At 47.9% G+C, this 988-nt stretch overlaps 1 protein-coding gene across 1 annotated transcript; it reads right to left on the reverse strand.

Moving 5' to 3' along the window:
- Positions 1-242: 242 nt before the first annotated feature.
- On the reverse strand, positions 243-890 carry LOC104515878 (general transcription factor 3C polypeptide 5-like; the record flags this gene model as incomplete). Its single annotated transcript, XM_010160020.1, has 2 exons — positions 243-441; positions 668-890. Coding segments are annotated over 2 exons (422 nt in total), but the record flags the coding sequence as incomplete, so codon positions are not given.
- Positions 891-988: the final 98 nt, after the last annotated feature.

Here is a 988-nt window from a genome sequence, read left to right on the forward strand (position 1 = left end):
CAGGGCAGCAGCTTGAACAGGTGAAATGCATGGAGGATGTATTTAGTGCTGCTCTGATACTTCAAGAGCAGAGATCCTATAACACTGAAGTCAGAATGGATTGGAGGCATCTTCAAGTGATGAAGAAGGTTATCTTGACCTGAAGACTTGTTAGAAGTATATATCAAACCAGCAAAATGTTTCACTGCCTGTCCATTCCAGAACCAACAGCTATTTACTACATTATGAGAAAAGGCACTGACCGGTGTTGTATATCTGGCCGATAAAAATAGTCAACAGGAGTGTCCAGACGTGAGAAAATTGGTGGCGGGATGTAGAGAGGTAATTCTCTGTTGAAGAATTCTTCCTTCTCTGGTTTGAGCATTAGGACTTTGTCATACATGGAGGTTTGTTTGCCATCAGGACCAGAGTGCATTGCCAGGTACTGGAAATCAGACATTCCTGTAAGAAATGAAAGTTAAACCATTGTGAAGTTCATTGTGAACGTCACGATATTTGTTACAACACTCAACATTCAGACCCAGGAGTCTGGCAAGTTTATGCAAAGGTTTACACAGCAAGGAGACTTGATTGTCCTTCCAGTCCTATATTCTTAGAAGGAAACTCTTCCCTTTTCCCATCAGACACACTTGTCTTTTAACCACGTGGACACGAGTCCAAGTATCACCTTGAAATTTGTAAACGGTGGTGACAGTCCCGAGAATTTCCATTTCAAACTGGACTTCTGGCTGGATTTGCTCTTCGGTGTCCAACTGCTTCTTCTTCTTGGTCCTCCTCCTCACCCTGAGCAGCATGGTGGAGGTGGGGAAGCGATTGGCACAGACGGGATGGCAGTAGGGGTCCTTGGGGCGGAAGTACAGCTCCAGCCGTTTGGCAGGGTCCGCATAGATCTGTCGGCAAGGGCAGGCACGGTCTCGGTTTGCATCGTGCCCGCACGGCCCGTCTCTCCTGGGCTGTCGGGTGCCAGCCCCCAGCCCCACACCGCGCC

Source organism: Eurypyga helias, unplaced genomic scaffold, assembly GCF_000690775.1.
Source record: "Eurypyga helias isolate BGI_N326 unplaced genomic scaffold, ASM69077v1 C15552125, whole genome shotgun sequence".
Classification (NCBI taxonomy): domain Eukaryota; kingdom Metazoa; phylum Chordata; class Aves; order Eurypygiformes; family Eurypygidae; genus Eurypyga; species Eurypyga helias.